Raw genomic sequence first — 18678 nt, 5'->3', positions numbered from 1 at the left:
TTTATTGGCATCTCTTCCTTCTCTAGTCATGCATTGTGCTTCTGTAGAGTTTGCCAGAGGGAAAGGAAGAACCATTAGATCAGAACCATGTTGAAGGAGTTTCCTCAAGTAAGGCACACTCTGAACAAACAGCACATACTCAAATTACCGTTCTTGGGTCCTGCAACAAATACGACTGTTTTAAAGAAAAGGTTTAAAACATATATATTTGGGTCCCAGAGGTTGCACTTTACATTGTGTTCATGTTTTCAACTACTGTGAGAACTAAACGATGAGCACAATTTCAATGTATTAGCTGCAGGACATAGAGATGTATCAAATACAAAAAAAGAGGCGAGCATAAGTAGAAATAAAAGCAAACTTCATAGGAATAGCAGAGCAATACAACTGAGACCATTTAAGCAAGTTTAAAGAGACGATTGGGGTTGGGCCAAATGAGTGCATTTGGAATTTTGAGAGGGTGCTCCCCTCCAGCTGCTTCCTTCATCTCTCCCCCCGGGACACCTCCTCCCAGACAGGCAGAGAGAAACACGCACAGAGAGATTATTTGCTTTTCCATGGGATCTGGGGAACAGTCTGATATTCTGTAAAATACAAATGCATGATTTTACACAGGGTTCCCCCAAAGCCATTATTAAATTAAGGTTTACATTAGTAGATTGCAGGTGGGGTGGGGGAAAATCACAGATCTGGTGCTGGCCAGTGCCACAAAGACACAGGTCCTCATGGATCTTCATGACTTTTACATATGATGACAAAGGAATCATATTGACACATCACAGAACATATAAGTAAGCACAGAGGTGGCCTATGATTTGATGGTGGTTTTTCAGGGAAGTCTTGGGGGAAATGGTGACAATCCATAAGAGTCCATGCCTCAGATCCATGTTTTTGTGCAGCACTGGAAAGCACCAGTTCCATGATTTTTATAGTTTAGTAGCTGGAGACAGACAGATGTGATTTGCTGGTGATTGGACCCATGGGGAAAATAGGCAATTTCTAGAGGCTCTGTTTTGCTGGATCAGACTTGGGTGTGCATGCATGCACATGGATTCTCTCTCTTTCTCTCTCTGGCACTACATTTTCCCTGTTCCCCAACTCCTACGCCACTCCTCCCCCGCCCATCCCCATTTCTGTGTTTCCCCAATAGCTGCCTTTTCCTTCCTTACCTCCTCATCTGCTTCACTTTCTGTTGACTGCTGAGCCTTCACAAGCTGGAAGAGAAAGTAGGAGACAGCACCACACTTCCAGCTTCTTCATTCAGTGTTCTGTACACTTTTCAAGTGAGGGGGGGGGGGGGAAGAACCACATTTGCCACTTCATGAGGAAGGGGGCAATGAGTGGGGCAGGGGAACTGAAAGGCTTGGAAGGTACATGGGGATGTCCTCAAAGACACCACTGCTCTCATGGTTGCCACAATGACAACCCCATAAATTAATTAAATAACAAAATTGGTCTTTCAATTTTGACTAAACACACATAGGACAGATGGGTGCATTGATTTTATTGTCTAACTAGATGCTTTATTTACACTTACAGCCAGCTTATGTCTGATTTTTTGCCACTCATTATCATTTCAGAACACTTCTAGCCCAGCACGATGGATATTATCATTGAGAAGAGTTGGAAAGGTCAGCTCAGAATGGGATCTAACCTCTTAGACCTGCCTTTCACATAAACTGGGTAAAGTACGGAATAGCGAGATGAATCCTCCATTTCCCCTATATTACAGGTAACTGGTCTCAAGGGAATGAATGACCCAAGACAAGGACAAATTTTGGAGTCTTAACACAGTAAATGTTCGTCTAAGAGGAGGAGCATAAGACAAATCAGATGGACATTTCCCCCTGCAAGGCATGAATATCTTTAAAATAGTTAATCCATCAGGCACATTTGAAAGAATGTTTGCCATTTCACACTGAGTCACAAATTCAATACAATCTGTCTTTAATTAGCAATTTGCCCTTTAGATCTCAATTCTATAGGGGGAAGACCACAGCTGAGAGCAGATTATTAGCTCTGACAGCCGAGGAAGAAAATCTGATTTATATGGCTGCTCTGGAAAACAGAGGAAGTGTGGCCTGTTAGCACCCATGTACAGATGTCTAAGTTAGTATCTGACAATATGCTTGTGGGCCACCATTGGGAGAGTAGCAATTTGTTGACTTTGGATCAAGCAAGAGTCATATTTTATCCCTAACCATAAGCTCACTGTTCCTAAATGAAGGTCAGAAAAGATTATGGGTTAGCCAATGTTAGTCTTACTCAAGAGTAGATAACTGAACCTGTGTTACTTAATAATAAATGAATGTAAGTTACTTAAATGCATTGATGCCAATGGAGCTACTCTGAATATGGCTAACATTGGGCATCATTCTATGAAAGGGATGTTTGTAACTGGCTAATGTGATAGAACTTATTGAATATATTGTATCCAAGACATAGTAATTTGCATTTATCAGTATATAGTACTAGTAGCCACTAGGCTCTAACTTGTGTTTCAGTCTCTTACAATAGGATTTGCAGCCTAACTTTAAGAGAGATGAGCTTCTGTCATTCATATCCAGCCATTATTTCCTCCCCAAAGCAACATAAATTCAGAAGGACTACTCTTCCTTCAGGAAGATGTTGTACACCATGGGTAGGCAAACTAAGGCCCGGGGGCCGGATCCGGCCCAATCGCCTTCTAAATCTGGCCCACGGATGGTCCAGGAATCAACATGTTTTTACATAAGTACAGTGGTACCTCGGGTTAAGTACTTAATTCGTTCCGGAGGTCTGTACTTAACCTGAAACTGTTCTTAACCTGAAGCACCACTTTAGCTAATGGGGCCTCCCACTGCCGCCGGAGCACGATTTCTGTTCTCATCCTGAAGCAAAGTTCTTAACCCGAGGTACTATTTCTGGGTTAGCGGAGTCTGTAACCTGAAGCGTATGTAACCTGAGGTACCACTGTAGAATGTGTGCTTTTATTTAAAATGCATCTCTGGGTTATTTGTGGGGCATAGGAATTTGTTCTTTTCCCCCCTTCAAAATATAGTCTGGCCCCCCCACAAGGTCTGAGGGACAGTGGACCAGCCCCCTGCTGAAAAAAGTTTGCTGACCCCTGTTGTATACTGCATCCTGGGTCAGAAGTGCAGAACAGCCTTTACTCCTGGAATGTCTGGGGGTGGTGGGGGGTGGTAGAGTTGAAGGGTGATACTCTGATTGCAATATCAAATACGTTTCCCTGTATTTCTGCTGTTCAGGTTAAGAGTGCAGTTACTTATGTAGCCAAAATAGCACCACTCACCCAGAAGAGGAGGTATCAGCAGGCATCGGGGTGGGCTGAGGTGGGGGGTGGGAGACAAAAAAAATCTTCCTAAGGAAGGAAAACTCTAAAAATACCCAATGAGGACTAAGTATGTGCAATGGCCATGGAATTGGAGTTGGGGAGATAAAACCAGATGACAGGAGGAATGGAATGGAGTAGCTGGAATTCTGAGCAGGGGCACGCCTCCACACTGCAACATTTTGTTGCAGATTCCACTGTCGTCACTATAATTGTGAGACCTGAGCCCGGAGAAAGTTTCAGATTTCCAAGTCCTAACTGAAGCGAACATCTAAATGTAATCCTCCTCATGAATATCACAACATTCCCAAGGGGTCAGAGCTCTAAGTGGCTGCTAAACTGACCTGAACTCTCAGCCAAGGGTGGGGGGAAATCACCCAATTGTATCCAAATCCAATTCTTGCAGTTTTGAGTCTCTTGTGATGTTCTGCCTGTTACAGGCCTAAGTGCCAGCTGATTATTTTCACTGTGGAATTTGGGTTTAACTGGGAAAATGGGTAGGAAAAGTAGTTTTATTTTCAATTTCTTTTACTATTTCAAATGAGAGTTAAGGAATTTCCCCAACTGTCCGCTCCCCGCTAATTCACTTACCATAACTCATTGTTCAACCCAGAGGAAGTTCCCTCTCTAGAAGTTCCTTTCCAGTACTTGAAAGCATAGAGTCACACACTGGTGGATGTGGATTTGAGAAGTCTAAATTGGGAACTTTTCCAGAGATCAGGCTTTTCTAAGAGATGCTGCACTATGAGGAACTGTCTTGTGCAATACAATCACACTGGCCCTCTCTTGAGCCTTGTTCATACAGAGTTTAAAGCCTTGAACTTTTAAGTCCAGGGATCTTTGCAGATAGCAAGGTACACTAAAGAAACTCGCTGATACTAGCACAGAAAGAAAAACATACTAAAACACAGCCGTTATGTAAAAAAAACCATGGTGGTGCTTTCAAAGAGGAAGGAAATCACAATTTAATAGATTTTGTTGAAATAATAAAGCTCTAGGTCTGGGGTGGTGAACCTCTTTCAGTCTGAAGACCTTATGGTAAACCTTTCACGGGTCACATGACAATGTTGGGTGGTGCTGAGACAAAAGTGGGTGGAGTAATGGCTGTTCCTGTACCACAATAGGCTACATTCCAGCCATGCAAAAGCCAGAATTTTCTACAGACACAGCACTCCTCAAGCAAGAGGCATTATCATACTCCAAGGGCAAAAGTATCTGAGGTGGGCACAGACATGGGGTGCAGTCTGGGGAGAGACCTGTATTCAGCTCCTAAGTCTGAGGTCCCATCGCCCACCAATTTCGGGGTTTTCCATAACATGGTTGTGGACAGAGGTGTTGTGTTCATTTATTTCATTATACCCTCTCTTCCTTCCAAGTTCAAGGCTGCATGCATGGTTCCTCTTCCTCTTCCTCTTCCTCCTCCTCTTTTTAAAATCCTCATTCAGGATTAATCCTACCTGTGAGGTGACGTTAGGCTGAGAGATAGTGGCTGGCCCAAGTTGGCTTCACAACTGAGTGGAGATTTGAAGCTGCGTCTCCCTAGTAGTCCTTGTCCAATGGGACAACCACCATGACACACACACACACACACACACACACACACACACACACACACACACACCCCGGCTCTGTAATTAGTAACAAATGTAGTGAGCATTACAATGTCTTCATTTTGTTTCAAAAGCTGAACAAAGTCAAGGCAGCCATTCCCACGACGATGTTAAAATATGTAACAATCCCTAGTAAGGCCAAAATATTAAAATTAAAAAACTTTTAACCACAAGAAACAGCCATCAAAATAAAAACATTAATGGGATGTCAGGGACACTGCTGTATATATAGCCCTGCTTTTCATCCCAGCCAGGGTGGTCAGCCAGACAAACTGCTGCACCAGCTCTGAGCTGACGTAGTGATGGGTTCTATGTCATCAGATGATGTCAACAGGGCTGGCTTAGGATCCAGGGATGCTAAGCCCCCCCCCCTCAATCCCCAGAACACCCCAGTGTGGTGTAGTGGTTAAGAGTGGTAGACTCGTAATCTGGTGAACCAGGTTCGCGTCTCTGCTCCTCCACATGCAGCTGCTGGGTGACCTTGGGCCAGTCACACTTCTCTGAAGTCTCTCAGCCCCACTCACCTCACAGAGTGTTTGTTGTGGGGGAGAAAGGGAAAGGAGAATGTTAGCCGCTTTGAGACTCCTTCGGGTAGTGATAAAGCGGGATATCAAATCCAAACTCCTTTTCTATTTCAGGATTTCCATCAACTGCCACAGGCAGGGATCCTGCTGGCAGCATTTCCACCCACACTGGTGGAGTGTCATTGGCATTACTCTGTAAGCAGATGTCACCAAGGCTGGGTGGAGGGACACCTCTGTTCAAACCCTTCCTTGCCTCCAGCCTGACACAAAGGGGGTTTCGACTGCAGACTAAAAATATTAATACATTTGCATCGGATAACTATTATTAAAAGCAGTCTTGGCTGGATTGAAAAATAAATCTTCCCATCCCAATTCCTTCAAGAAACGTTGCATAAAGTGTGGAAGTCCAGATTTCCACTGAGCATTACCTGGCTAGCTGAAATGATTCATCTCAGGGCTCATTAATAGTTCCCTTTCACTTGTACACAATGAGTCCTGTTGTTGTTGTTGTTGTTGTTGTTGTTGTTGTTGTTGTCATCATAATGAGGCTGTTTTGCCTTATGCCAAATACTGCAGTACCCGCTACAGTCTTTTCGCTTTTGCTGTTCTCACATGGATATTGTCTTTTGCTAAAATGTGTGCAAAAAGGGATGCAATACTTCAGAGGTCCATCAGTCTCAAGCTTATGAAAATAATATTGTCAGTTACGGTACTTGTTTTCTCCACTAAACTGGGCACCTTATTGTAGAAGAAAAAATAAGACCTGTTCCTTAGCAAACACTCATCAGCTACTTGTAGTTCCATTTCCACTCTGAAATTTTTCGAGATGCCTGCGTAACATTTTTTTTTATCTAATAAATTTTCAGGTATCAACACAACACAGGTATCTATGGGTCTTTAGCACGTCTCCTTTCTCTTGCACATCATAAAACACATGCTCTGCGTTGCCTCTAGGAAGTTTCATCTAGGAACTTATCTAACCTCCCTTATGTATCTATCTTTTCAACATATAATTGCTAAAGACCTAAGCCCTACTCATATTTATTTCTGGATCAGTCATTTGGTTTTATTCTGTGCAGAAAGTATGTTTTGTTCAGTGGGAAATGGTTGCATTTCCATGTGTCAGCATATTTGTGTACATGCCAAGAAAGACTGGTTGGAAACTCTGGTTAATGTACTCCAGCAAACTCAGCAGAGCCACACAACACAGTAATCAGATATTGAAAAATTATAAAGAAGCTTGTGAAATAATCAGTTATAAAAGAACAACAACAACAACAATAATAATGCACAGGAGTTTATAAGTTTCTTGTACAGACATTCCAACATTTATCTGAGTCAGAAGGGAAAATACTTCTTATGAAAGAGTAATCATTAAGAACAAGCCAAATGTACCCGACAAAAAGAGTTCTATTTTCTGCACATTAAAGGAATGTTTAATGTGCAATTGCTACTTTAAGGCAGTTTAGCTTTGACAGTGGTGTAGTGCTTTAGAAAGCTTTTCCAGGGAGGCCAAGAGAGATTCCACATCAAAGTATTTGCGGATGTAAACATATTATTCCACTTAGGACGGAATCAACAAAGCAGTGTAGCTTGGCCATCTCCATTTAATTTCCATGGAGCAATAGTACAAGAACAAATGAAGCTACTTTAATAGGGCAGTTCCATTGCGACAAGAGTGCCCACAGGCACCAGCATAACATTTAAGGAAAAAAAAAAAAAAAACCCAACCTAGAATCATAGGACAAACATGACATAGAAGTGGGCTTCTATTGTAGATACTGGCTTGTGGTCAACAGCGGCTTTGTCAGGAGTGCAAGCATCAGCTTCTTAGGCTACCATCCTCGCACATTGCCTTCAACAACAATTCATTTATTAGAGCTAGCCAAAGCAATAGTAAGAAAATGAAGGGCAACTCTGCTCAGTGAAGAACCACCCTTTCAGAGATCAGTCCTGTCAGCCTTGATCCCTCATTTTCAAGCCACTGTATTCTGCTCTGGTCAGACCTCACCTGGAGTACTGTGTCCAGTTCTGGGCACCACAGTTCAAGAAGGACACTGACAAACTGGAACGTGTCCAGAGGAGGGCAACCAAAATGGTCAAAGGCCTGGAAACGATGCCTTATGAGGAACAGCTAAGGGAGCTTGGGCATGTTTAGCCTGGAGAAGAGGAGGTTAAGGGGTGATATGATAGCCATGTTCAAATATATAAAAGGATGTCATATAGAGGAGGGAGAAAGGTTGTTTTCTGCTGCTCCAGAGAAGCGGACACGGAGCAATGGATCCAAACTACAAGAAAGAAGATTCCACCTAAACATTAGGAAGAACTTCCTGACAGTAAGAGCTGTTCGACAGTGGAATTTGCTGCCAAGGAGTGTGGTGGAGTCTCCTTCTTTGGAGGTCTTTAAGCAGAGGCTTGACAACCATATGTCAGGAGTGCTCTGATGGTGTTTCCTGCTTGGCAGGGGGTTGGACTCGATGGCCCTTGTGGTCTATTCCAACTCTATGATTCTATGATTCAAGTGGTGATGGGAATGACTGGGCTGAGGTGAGAAACACCACACATGAAATCCCAGAGGCTGATTGCTGGGGATTTCTTGTGGCTGGGAAATCTGTAAGCAGATTCTTTCTTCCAAATGCAGTTTGCCCCTCGCTGGGTAGGGGTAATGAACCAGAGTGAGCAAGTAACCAAGCAAATCTACAAAGTTCAGCACAACGCTAAGGATTTCTATTTAATGTGAGCCCAGCTGCAGCATCAGAAAGTGAAAGACAGACTCAGTCATTGCTTCTGAGTCTGAATTCAGGGAGGGAATGTGAAGTCTCTTTAGATCATGTTGATAGAGGGGCCCTGTCAGGTTGCCTCAGAGTGAGAAGTTTTGGTTGCTCAGAGATGTGGTGGAGTCAGCATTTAATGCCAAGAATATGTATTATGAGGTGTGCTATTTAAAAGTCTTGGGATAGGCTACATTATTGTGTTATTAAAACAATGGGGGCAGTGGGGGAGAACAGTGGTCAAGGCTTTCTTCTTTCTTTTTAAACCTAACTCATGTCACAAGGTGCTTTAATCTGAGGTCTTCAATCATGGGGTATCTTCAATCTGTCACTATTTTGCAGGTGGGATTCAGGTTATGTAATTAGAATGGGTCTGATGCCCTTGCATAGCAAACCTACTTCCAAACAAACACACACAGTTTGGGCAGTAAAGAAGGTGACAGGAAAATGTGGGATAACAATTGCTTGATGTAACATTGTATACCATTCTCCACAAACAAATCAGACTGAATATTGAACAAGCAGGTTGTCTGGAAGCAACCATGGAGCCACTTCCGGACGAGAATAATCTCAATGGTGCTGGTGTGTGTGCAAGAGATACTGAATGGCACAGCCATGTGGGTGGGGGCCAGCTATATGGGTAGATCTTTCCAGAAGATTGGTTCCCCTGGGATGCCAGTTGGGTAAGAAAGACCCACACATTTAACCCCACTTCACATGGTGGTTTCATTCACATACCCTTCCCAATAGGACGAGACCACATTGCAGGGAAACAGCGCTACCGCCCCCCAGCTTCTCCAGCTACAAATATTCAAATAATATGCTGTTGTTCCCATACTTTGAAGTGACCATCCCTTCATTTTAACCATCTCTGTGTTGGCTTCATAGTTCAAGTCTGTCGACTAGGCCGGTCACCAGGGTTACCGCCTGGTAGCAGGTGCCTGCTCTGAAGATTCATTGTCACTCGGCAGAGGTAGCATTATTAGCACAGAAGGGAAATTAACAGCCCATGGACAGTGATTTATCTCTAAGGGGTGGGAGAAAGGGCAGCCAAGGGAATGCCTTTCCTTTCTAAACCATCCACTTCCCCAATTCTAAAATATTTGCTTTCAGAAAGGGGAGGGGGTGTTGTCATGTTCGGCGCAGCCGTTCAATTTTTCTGCACGCTGCATTTATCATTGAAATGGTTTGCTCCATCTGCAGCGTGGAGACCTTGCATTATGTCTGCTCCCGTCCATTGGGGTTTGGGCCCATAAATCACTTACTAAGCAGGCTGGATAGGGTGCAAGGCAGGGATACTGCATCTGCTTCTCCAATGGCAAATAGCTTCCTGATATCATCTTAATGCTTTGCTCCCCAGAGACCCCTGGGCTTCCTATAGCACTGCTTGACACATTGCGGCTGCTGGCACACAGCTGAGTCAGCAGGCAGCCTCTGAGGATTACCCAGGGGCTTGTAAAGCCCAAGGTTAAAAAATGGTAAAAAGGTGCAGAGCACGACAAATCCTTGCAGCCAACATGCCTCACCACTGAGCTAAAATGCTGTTTTCAGCAATACCCATCAGCTACTAAATACTCAGCTTGGCTCCCATCATCTCAGTTTCACTTACCCCCACAGCACACCTCTGAGAAAACAGAGAGTATCAGGCCAAAAGATGTCATTCTCAAATGCATGCCAAGGTACTCCACTGTCCTTTTAAAGAGGAAAAGCTGATTTCAGGAAGCACTGAATGGAAGAGGGGGGGTTGGGGGGGAGGAATGAAATGCTTAACACTTCACCCTGCCACCCATCTTCCCACACCCAACCCACCCATCTTCAGGCAGCTTATTCTGGGTTGGTTTGTTTTTTTAAAGGGAGGAATAATCAGGAAACCAATCTGCAATTAGTCCTGCAACAAGAAGCTTGGCACTTAGGAATATGGCTTTCCCAAAAGGTTCACCACTCCTGCATACCACTTTGCTGCAGCATAAATAAAATCTGTCTTCTTCATTATCATTCTTGAATGGCTTACACATCCATTACACTGCACTGGGGTTTCCCCCCTTTCTTTAAAAGGTCAACTTCAAATATTCAACTTACACAGATATATTGTGTTGTGGCCAATGCTAGTCCTATTCAGAGCAGAGCCGCTGAAGTCAAGGGGCATGACTAACTCGGGTTCATTCATTTCAACTGGTCTACGAAACCCACCAGTTTCCATCTTTAATTTGCAAGAGCAAAATTGCTAACGTGATCCACAGGGCTGCATAGCACAAGCCTTCCTGCTGCCCTCACTCCCCTAATGGTATGGTGCCGTATACCATATCTGAGTCCCCTTTCACTGGATGGGAGGGGACCGGGTGTTTGGCTCTGCCCATGTGGCTGCAGTATTTCATAGAACTGTAGAGTAGGCAGGGACTCTGGGGGTCATCTAGTCCAACGCCCTGCAGTGCAGGAATATGCAGGTGACCTATATACTGCATCTCTGCAGGGGAGCGTAATAGAGCAGCAGCTCCCATGTGGTTCAGTATGTGTGGTTTAATAGAGCCAGAAACTGAGGGGGAGGGCCACAGCTCAGTGGCAGAGCATGTGCTTTGCATGAGCAAATTTCGAGGTTCAGTCCCCTGCATCTCCAGGTGGGACTGTCTGAAAACCTGGGGATCCAGTGCCAGTCAGGGTAGAAAATGCTGAACTAGATGTGACTGTACATCAAAAGCAGCTTCTGAGGCAGGTTGAGGAGCAGCTGCTGCTGGGAGTGCAGGGGAGGAAGGGCACCAGCCCTTGTTGTCCATCTCTAAGGCGGAATCTCCTGGATCACAACCAAACAATTCTACTTCAGCCTTAGCTTCTCTGTGCTGACATTAACTTATCTGCTCAGCTGTTTCGTTGTTGCTGTTTTAATCAAAGGAAAACAGAAGACTCTTTACTTAGCTCACAGCCTTTTGGGATGAAAAAGTTAATACACACACCAGGCCTGGAAGCTTAAGATAAATCAAACCAAAAACCTGGAAGTGTGTTGCTTGCCTGCTCTGCTTTGGGGTGAAAGCAAAACATTTATAATTAAACATACACGCAGCAACAAGACACCTGCCTCTCTCATCCATTTATCCTACTCAATTTTGGCTTGTTTCCAAAAGGGAGCCTGAAATATATCCCGGGCATTTTCTATTTAGTGGGCAACATCTAGAACCAGCTGAATCCAGCAAAGTATATTGAGGCAGACTAGGAGACAGGGCTGGAACAAATGGTTATGAAAAGAAAAGTCTGGTCCAGTCTTCTAAAGCACTCAGTGCCACTTTGATTAAAAACAAATAAAACCAAACAGTAACCAGTGAATAAAACAGCCAATAAACTCACCAGAGAAATCAGCCCAAAGCAAGCTGAAATAATAATTAAAATGTTCTTGCAGCACTTGCACAAAGAAGAATACCTTCTCACTCAATACTGAGAGAATTCCAGAGTGCTCCCATCTCCATTCTAACTTGGCATAAAGAAGATTTGCATAAGTGACCCTGGTTTCCTCCTGAATTTTAAAGATAAGAGCCTTGACCCAGGGTTGGAAGCACACACACAACCAGTACTCTTAACTCAACACTATGATCATTATGCAAGGCAAAAAGTCCTTGAATGTTTTAAAATAGATTATTTTCCACCAATTTCCTGTTGCACTTTCAGCAAACATGTCTGTTGTTTATCTCAGGGGATGCAATACAATTGCACTGGTACACACAGGAACACGCCATGCATTACTTTTTTATGTGTATGCCTAAAACGTTTAAAAACGTGACCACATCGCTTAAACAATGCAACAGCTCCTTATATCTCATAGATCCCAAGAAAAAACTATCAATATGCTTAAAACAAAAATACAACCTACATCCTAAACCTTCTACAAATATTTTCTCATCAAAGTAAGTTTTTTTTGTTATTAAAAATGGTATGTGCACCGTGAGCAACCAAGTCTGTATTATGCCCCTTGAACCACTCTAACCAACAGATCAAAAGAAGATAAATTAGTTCTGTTTTCTCAGACTAAGCAGCCCTAACAAGTGGCAACCAATGGGATGGGGTGTGGGTCTCACCTGACTGGCAGTTACAGGCAAGGAGCAAGACTTTCTACACAAGACTTCTCCCCGGTAAGTCTTCCTACACAAGGCCAGGTTCCAACAGACAATCAAAAAGCCAAGGAGAGAGAAAGAGAGACATGGCCAAACCAAGCAAGCTCTGTAGCACCAAGGACAGCTCTCCGAAAGTGGACAACTTTCTCCATCATGTTCCATCAAGTCAAACAGAGCCCGTGTGTCTCCATTGGTGAGTGGAGCTCTTAAAGCAACCCTGTCTGACGTCTCAACTCTTACCACCATCCAGATGGGTTCATTGCCATAGTTGTCAAGAAAGGCAGGAAACTGTGAGGGCTTCAGTGCAGAGTTTATTAGTTCCTGGGGGATTCCAGCTTCTCACATGCCACATCCTACTTTGGTCTCTGTACTGGCATCTACACCTGGCTTGTTTGCAGACAGCACTACTGTAGGTTGATAATGCCCACTCTCCAGACTCTTTTTTGTAGTTTCTGAGTCACTGCTTGAAGCCTGGGGGACACAGCTTTGGTTCCTCAAACCTAGGACCTTTTTACATTAGACTACCAGAAAGGGCTCATCAATGAACAAAGGTCAACCAAGGAACAGTACGGTAAGGTATAGTTTCTTTGCTTCCGAGTTAAGTATTTCTAGTACTTAACAACGAACATTTCAAGGCAACTGGCTAGCCAGGTTTGGTTCAGTGAGGCTCTAGTGCCTGTTAAAAGTGCATGACAAGCTTCAAAATGCCAGATCTCACTGAACCAAGGAAAAGAACCTCCAGTTCCATTACTGAAGATTGAAAAGAGTAAGCAAACAATAAAATTTGGGTAGGAGAAAAAATATTTCTCTCTCTCAAAACGTAACAAACACATCAAACACCTTTGGTTCTCTATTGAGGTATGCTGGTTAGACAGACCACTCTCTTAAATCCACATCAAAGTGCTACAGCAGGGAGGTAGAATGCATAGGCATCTTTAAGACTCAACAATGAAGTTTTCTCCTCAATAAGTCTTCAACGATGTGGATTTACCCGCATTATAATTTCAGGCTCTGCAGCCTACTCTCATCCCTACAGTCCTGGTGCAACACCATTTAACCTAGAGAAAGAAAATAAAAAGGTGATTTGGATTAGAGAACTCGCCTTTTGAATGCATACATTTGTCAGTCTTGGGAGAGCAATGCTTTCTTATCACGCTTAATACTTTCTCTTAGGCATAGCTTTATATGCTGCTAAAGAGATTTCAGAACCTCTTACCGCTGGATGATGCTATTGTTGAGCTGGAGATTGTGAGCTACTATTTTCATCTGGTCCTGAAGCTCTTGCATCCTGTTCAAGACATACACACAACAAAAAGTACAGTTCAACTTTTTTTATTTAATTATGCATTTTTAAAATTATTAATTATGCATGACCAAGCAGATGCTCACCAGAACATTGTACAATACATTTTCTTCACCCAGGCATTTGCAGATTGTTAATACTATGCCTGGGTGGTATCGGGCTGGTCTCTGGATTGTGATGAATTTCACTATGTTGCTCTTACTGGAGTCATATTCTATTGTTGTAAACCACACTGGAATTACTGGTGGAAGGTGGCATAGCACGTTTTGAATGTGATAATATATCACATGACACACACACTGGCCTGAGAGGTGAGGGATATATTTTAAATATGTGCCACACACTAGTTGCTTTTCATCATAAATTATTACAATGGTGCAAAAAAGAAGCACACCCAGAAAACATCCAGACTCCATATGCCTTGACAGTTACATTTGTGTGCACATACCCAAACACCATGTCTTGGTGCTTCTGGTTCATGTAAACTTGTGTAGGTGCAGAATGTGTTGTTTTGCCTTGGAGGATTCTCTGAGGCAACTCATCCAAAGCCTGTCAAGAAAATGAAAAACACCACAGATCACTAGAGGCGAACCAAGCTCTCATCTACACTTGGTACATGAAATTGTGAAAAGCGAATTGCCTTTCAAAATGCCAGAATCAATTAATATATATGAAAGGTCCTACTGTCCATGGAAAATCTTCAGGGGAAGCAAAATGCAAAACAGAACAAAAACAAATGTACAATGTTCCTTTGCATATACCAGTTAAAAGTGGATCCTATTTGCAACAGGTGGTGTTTAAAAAGTGTCAGTCCTATTACTATTACTGTCTCCATTAGGCTGGATTTAGGCAACCATGTTATGCATGCAGTAACTGCAATTATGGCTCCATTGCTTTTGATGGGGCAACTCTCCAGTGAACCATTATTTCATTACATCACTGGGTGGAACTCTTGCCCAATGTGAGACCTTCACAACATAAACAGCTGGTTAGTTGCCTGTCTGAATTAATCTTTTGGTCCTGGACTCCTGCCAGCCTGAAATAACTCTGGTGAAGTCCAAAAGATGCTGAAAAATTCCTCCAGCACAAGGTGGTATCAAGAAAAAGACAAAAAGAAATGGCAGGGTCTTGGGGAGTGGTCTGTGGAGGAGCAGACTAAGCATTCAAACAAGCTTATATCCCAAGTACTGCCCATCCTTGGACAATTTTGTTTTGCTTTTCTGCCCTTCAACTTTCTTACCCTTCAACTCCACCCCTCAGAGAATGGAGCTAATCTAATGTGAAAATAAAGCCAACTTTTATGACAGAGTGCAGTGCCGGATTTATGTATAAGCTAAATGAACTATAGCTTAGGGCCCCATTCTCTTGGGGGCCCCCCAAAAATTTAAAGGAAACAAAACTGGATGTACATTTCCAAAATATAAGATAAAAAGCAAATAAAATAAAACCTACATACAGCAACAGTGTTTTAGGCTCCTATGTTGTAAGTAATGGGCCCCACCTGCTCCCTAAAATATCATTAGTTTGCTCATTTCTATTTAAAGGGTGCCTACATTCTGCATGGACATATAGCATATATTCAGAACAAAAAACAGTGACAATTTGTTGTTGACAAAAGACAGCTGGACATATAAAGGGCCCCATTACCTCCAGTAGCTTAGGGCCTCATCAAACCTAAATCCGGCCCTGACAGAGTGACACATGGGGGTCACATTGTGGATTTGGATAGCTGGGACACTTAAAGCAACTGAGGTACAAATAAGGGGTTGAATCTAACCAAACCACCACAGAATTACTTCCGCTTGTGCAACAGAACTTTCCCTCCCTTCCTCCCCCTGCATTGCTCCCAAATCTGAACCAGAGACTCTGGGAATCCCCAGAGCAGATTGAGCACACACACGCACACAGGGGACAACTCATGGATTAGAGCTATAATAAACTAGACATAGTTAAATTTAATTTCAAGTTGCTGTTGGTTTTTGAAATGGTTTGAAGAACAGAAGAAAAAAATCGCCACTGTACTTTATCAAGGCAATCCTGGCACCCAGACATCTCTGCACTGCAGGAGGTTAAAGATCTGTTCAGCTTCTTCAAACTCTTCTTCAGGTCAAACACCTTCCTGAAGGGATAAGACAACAAGTGTAGTCAAATAGTTGCTAATTTCTTTTCTTCTAAGGAGGCACTTTGTTTTTTTTTAAAAAAATATTTTTATTAAGTTTCTTTCCTTACAGTCAAAGATATACAGAGTAAAGAAAAAAGAAAAAGAACAAAGAAAAAAAGAAATATATAACAATCCAACTTTCCATAATGTTTTTAACAATCCAACTGGACTTCCCCACATCCTCCAAACCCTGCGTTCTTTGCAATAAAAGCGTCAGCAATTTGTTACCTTGTTTCATAACTTACTGTATCTTTCAATTATCATGTTTCTAAATTCACAGTGTTGTATCCCAATTCTTATACATTTAAAATAAACATAATAAAGTTATTTCGTGTTTTCACCTCTTCTTTCTTATAACTTAGTTTTCAATTCGCCTAATCGAGTTGCTGAAGCAAAAGTTTCCTAATCGTGCACATTCTTAACATTCATACAGCTTATAATGTTTTTGCAAATAGTCCTTAAATTTTTTCCAGTCCTCTTCCATTATTTCCTCTCCCAAATCTCGGATTCTGCCAGTCATTTCAGCCAATTCCATGTAGTCCATCAACTGCGTCTGCCATTCCTCCAGCGTGGGTAAATCTTGTGTCTTCCAGTACATTGCGATGAGGATTCTTGCTGCTGTAGTAGCATACATAAACAAAGATCTATCCTTCTTTAACACCTTCTGGTCCACCATGCCCAGGAGGAAGGCCTCTGGTTTCTTGGGAAAGGTATATCTAAATACCTTTTTTAACTCGTTGTAAATCACTTCCCAGAAGGCCTTCACTTTTGGGCAGGTCCACCAGAGGTGAAAGAATGTCCCTTCAGCCTCCTTATATTTCCAACATTTGTTATCAGACAGGTGATATATCTTAGCCAGCTTGACTGGAGTCATGTACCACCGGTATATCATTTTCATAATGTTTTCCTTCAAGGCATTACATGCCGTAAACTTCATTCCGGTGTTCCATAACCTTTCCCAGTCCTCAAACATAATGTTGTGCCCAATGTCCTGTGCCCACTTTATCATGGCGGATTTAACTGTCTCATCCTGTGTGTTCCATTTAAGCAGCAAGTTGTACATTCTCGAAAGTATCTTAGTTTTTGGTTCTAACAGTTCCGTCTCTAGTTTCGATTTTTCCACCTGGAAACCAACTTTTTTGTCTATTTTAAAAACCTCTTGAATTTGAGCATAATGTAGCCAGTCTCGCACCTTGTTTTTTAATTTCTCCTGGCTCTGCAACCTCCAATTGTCTCCAGTTTTTTCAATTATTTCCCAATATTTCGGCCAGTAGGCCTCCATGTTGGGTCTTTTTCGAGCCTTGGCCTCCACCGGTGATAGCCACCTCGGGGTCTTACCCTCTTCTAAGGAGGCACTTTGAGCTTAGGTTTCTCTAAAATGGAAAGAAGTGCTCAGCCACAAAGATTCATCAGGTCCACAAAGTTCCCCATGGATTTGAATAGCAAAGTCATACAGCATTAATGATGTTCCAAAAAAATGATACTCTGAGAAGCTACTTAGGACCCCCCCCCCCCCTGCCAGGCATCTCATCAAAGCTTCTTCTTTGACAATCACTCCTAGCCGAGTAAGATTGTCTTTCATGAACAGGGTCTTAACAGTGAGTGACTGTGGAGGCCAATTCTGGATCTACACATCCTTCCACAGTGGGGACATAAAAGCAGCCACAACTGATTGGTCATTTTTCATAGCAACAAAGGTGAAATAAATAGGCAAGTGGGTTTTATTTTAGAAAGTTACAAACCACTTTTGGGCAGAAGCCCCTCAAAGTAGAATGCATTAAAAATTAAAACATAATAAAAATAGTAAAATACACAAAATGAAGGAAACATAGAATTAATTCTATTTCATTCTGCTCTGTGCCTTGGTGGGATTGAGAAAGGAGCTAATAGGGAACTTGTTAAACCAAGAGTAAAAAAGGCAATTAGAAACAAAGAAACACATATACACAAAAATAACAACCCCTGAAGATCACAGCACTGCTGGATATCAAGGAACAGTAAATGAAATGTTGCAATATGACGTGCACATATTAGTTAACAATATTTATACTTTTCTGCAAGATCATATATCTGCCAAATCTATACCATGGGTATAAACTGTTAAAACATTAGAAACCAAAACCTATAAAGATATCAGGGAGATGTGTTATCACTGTGAAAACTATAAACTGTAATTTGGTTATTAACTCAATGAAGTGGATAGATTTAAAGTTAAAAACAGAGCATGAGCTAGGTTCCACTGATTTCAACAAGAAAGGTATGTACATGTTTCACTCCTTCCCTTTGAAATCAACCTATATGTGTCTACACAGGAGTAAATCATTTAACTCAATGGGGCTTAATCTGAAGTAATTGGATATAGGATGGAAGCCTTAAAGCAGATCATATTCATACTTATCAGGCTTCTTAAAAAAACCCAAACCACCTTAAATCTGCAGCAGGATGCAAATCTTTCACTCATGGTATGTACTAGGATGCAACAAAGCTATCTAGTCATTGTATCTACTCATCATCATAATGCAATTATATTTTGCTTCCGCATGATTCAGAGGTGGAACTGATTCTTGAATCTCCTTCCAATGTCATTGCTGCTTAATTTGATTCTGAACCCCTCAGTTTTGACAACCTGTGTGACAGCTTTTGTCACAGCAAGGGAAGACTAATCATGACTAAGGATAGATTCTTTTTCACAACAAAAATCCACACACATTTAATTCCTTTTTAAAAAAAGTACCTACAATGTGTTTCAAGGCTTTGCATTTCATTTTCTTTAAAAAAATTATGTTCTAGCTATCTGGAGCAACTAAAAAGTGCACTGCTGCCTTGTACCACGAAAACGTGTCCAAAAAATCTCCCTAGAGCTCTAGAAGTAAGCTACTTC

General features: G+C 42.2%; 1 protein-coding gene across 5 annotated transcripts in view; it reads right to left on the bottom strand.

Moving 5' to 3' along the window:
* Window positions 1-423: 423 nt before the first annotated feature.
* The window catches only part of IKBKE (inhibitor of nuclear factor kappa B kinase subunit epsilon), a 53813-nt gene continuing 35558 nt past the window's right edge, over window positions 424-18678 (bottom strand). For 4 of the 5 annotated variants that reach the window (XM_077929021.1, XM_077929023.1, XM_077929024.1 and 1 more), the window contains 4 exons: window positions 15659-15755; window positions 14085-14185; window positions 13550-13621; window positions 11486-13391 (listed from right to left, as the gene is read on the bottom strand). In XM_077929021.1, coding sequence (XP_077785147.1) covers window positions 13364-13391; window positions 13550-13621; window positions 14085-14185; window positions 15659-15755 — 298 coding nt within the window. In that variant the 3' untranslated portion in view covers window positions 11486-13363. Of the gene's footprint in view, window positions 585-1169; window positions 1215-11485; window positions 13392-13549; window positions 13622-14084; window positions 14186-15658; window positions 15756-18678 lie in introns of those variants that run through there. The other variant, XM_077929022.1, reaches the window with a different exon arrangement.

Source organism: Podarcis muralis, chromosome 5 (genome assembly GCF_964188315.1).
Source record: "Podarcis muralis chromosome 5, rPodMur119.hap1.1, whole genome shotgun sequence".
Classification (NCBI taxonomy): Eukaryota; Metazoa; Chordata; class Lepidosauria; order Squamata; family Lacertidae; genus Podarcis; species Podarcis muralis.
Note: the sequence above shows the minus strand (reverse complement) of the source record. Positions and strands in the feature narration are given on the sequence as shown.